This window comes from Arabidopsis lyrata (genome assembly GCF_000004255.2).
Source record: "Arabidopsis lyrata subsp. lyrata unplaced genomic scaffold ARALYscaffold_1, whole genome shotgun sequence".
NCBI lineage: Eukaryota > Viridiplantae > Streptophyta > Magnoliopsida > Brassicales > Brassicaceae > Arabidopsis > Arabidopsis lyrata.
Window position 1 is genome coordinate 14,260,929 of NW_003302555.1, and position 1,502 is coordinate 14,262,430.

The 1,502-nt window shown below is 37.7% G+C and overlaps 1 protein-coding gene across 1 annotated transcript in view; it reads right to left on the reverse strand.

Annotated features, from left to right (window-relative positions):
* Nucleotides 1-1,502, reverse strand: part of LOC9329739 (potassium transporter 10) — a 10,577-nt gene that overhangs the window by 1,180 nt on the left and 7,895 nt on the right. The window contains exons 2-6 of the mRNA XM_021010439.1: nt 1,126-1,351; nt 789-1,034; nt 652-702; nt 295-555; nt 9-205 (exon numbers count right to left, since the gene is read on the reverse strand). Of these exons, the coding sequence (XP_020866098.1) occupies nt 9-205; nt 295-555; nt 652-702; nt 789-1,034; nt 1,126-1,351 (981 nt within the window). The remainder of the gene's footprint in view (nt 1-8; nt 206-294; nt 556-651; nt 703-788; nt 1,035-1,125; nt 1,352-1,502) is intronic.

A 1,502-nucleotide genomic window follows, 5' to 3' on the forward strand; every position in this document is an offset into this window, starting at 1 on the left:
CTTGATAGAATGAAAATTGATAACAGATATGACAAACTTGGAATGGATTGATAAAACGCGTCTTCCACATGGTGCGGGTACTTTCTAAGGTATGCAGCTTGTCCGCTATACGCCAAAAGGAGGCAAGGAAAGACAATTACAGTAAAAGCGAATTGCACAGCTGAGACTGGAAAATGAGATAGATCCGCAAAGAGAGCTTCAATCCCTGAAATATGATAGACATAACAAGAAAAATGAACAATAAATAGGGTAATAAGATGAAGAAGATGATATATATTTGATCAGTTTCTTTACCTGTGATACTAAGCATAATGCCTCCAAGCGAGGTCCAGCGATCTTGGCCTCCTCTTTTAAAATATCGATATATATAAACCGGGGAAAAAGCTTTCAAAACGCTTGGGTCATGTTTCCATATATTGAACATACCGATACTTGCAATAAAGAGAAACCAGAGAAATACAATGGGTGCGAAAAGCCACCCGACTCTGTCTGTTCCATAATGTTGTACACTAAACAAGCTCACTAATATCACAACCGCAACAACAACAACAATACCTGTAATAACAATCACATCCTAAATTGATCAATAATCAACAGTCACATAAATGGGCACCGTATATAAAAGAAGTGATTTAACGTAGTACTTAATACCGTTGTTTATGTGAGGAAGGTTTACCCTGAGCCCACCCGCAGCGGATAGAACTGCAACAGATTAAACACGATGAAACACTTTCCCGGTAGAAAAAACAAAATTTATATATTTGGAAGGTCAATGAATAATACATTACCAGATATGGCAGGAGTAAGGATTCCATCGCCAATCACCATGCACGTACCAACAAGAACGAGAATAAGTAGCGCATTTTTCCTAGAGATACCTTTCTCCAACCATCTCTTGGTTTTTGCAGCAAAAGAATGCTCATGAAATGTAGTACGACTATAAGTAGTAAGCTCTTCATCAGTACGGTGTTGGTTCGGAATTGTGCTAACTTTTGCATGTCTACAGAGCAAAGAATAGAGAGCAAATGTTCCACCTATTCACCAAACAAGAGACAATCCAATAAAACAATACGCATAGCAAAAGCGCTGAATCAGAATATAAGAAGCCGTAAAATGTAATACTACCTTGACCATTATCGTTTGCTTTGCATACAACGAAAACATATTTGAGGAGAGGGATGAGTGTGAGGGAATATATGATTAGCGATAAAGCTCCAATGATATCTTCAGGGTCTTTGATCCCTCTAGGAAATGTATTATAGAAAACATATAGAGGAGAAGTTCCCAAATCTCCATAAACAACACCAAGACTCTGAAACGAAAGCTGGAGAAGCAAAAACGCCGAGAATTTCTGCAAAAAAACGAAACTACATTATATCCCCAAACTACAAAATCTTCCATTTAAGTCTCTATACCAATGAAGCATCAAAACAACATCCGATACAATTCGACACTCAATGTTTAGCATCACAGAGCAACTAAAACAACCAAGATTTATGTGG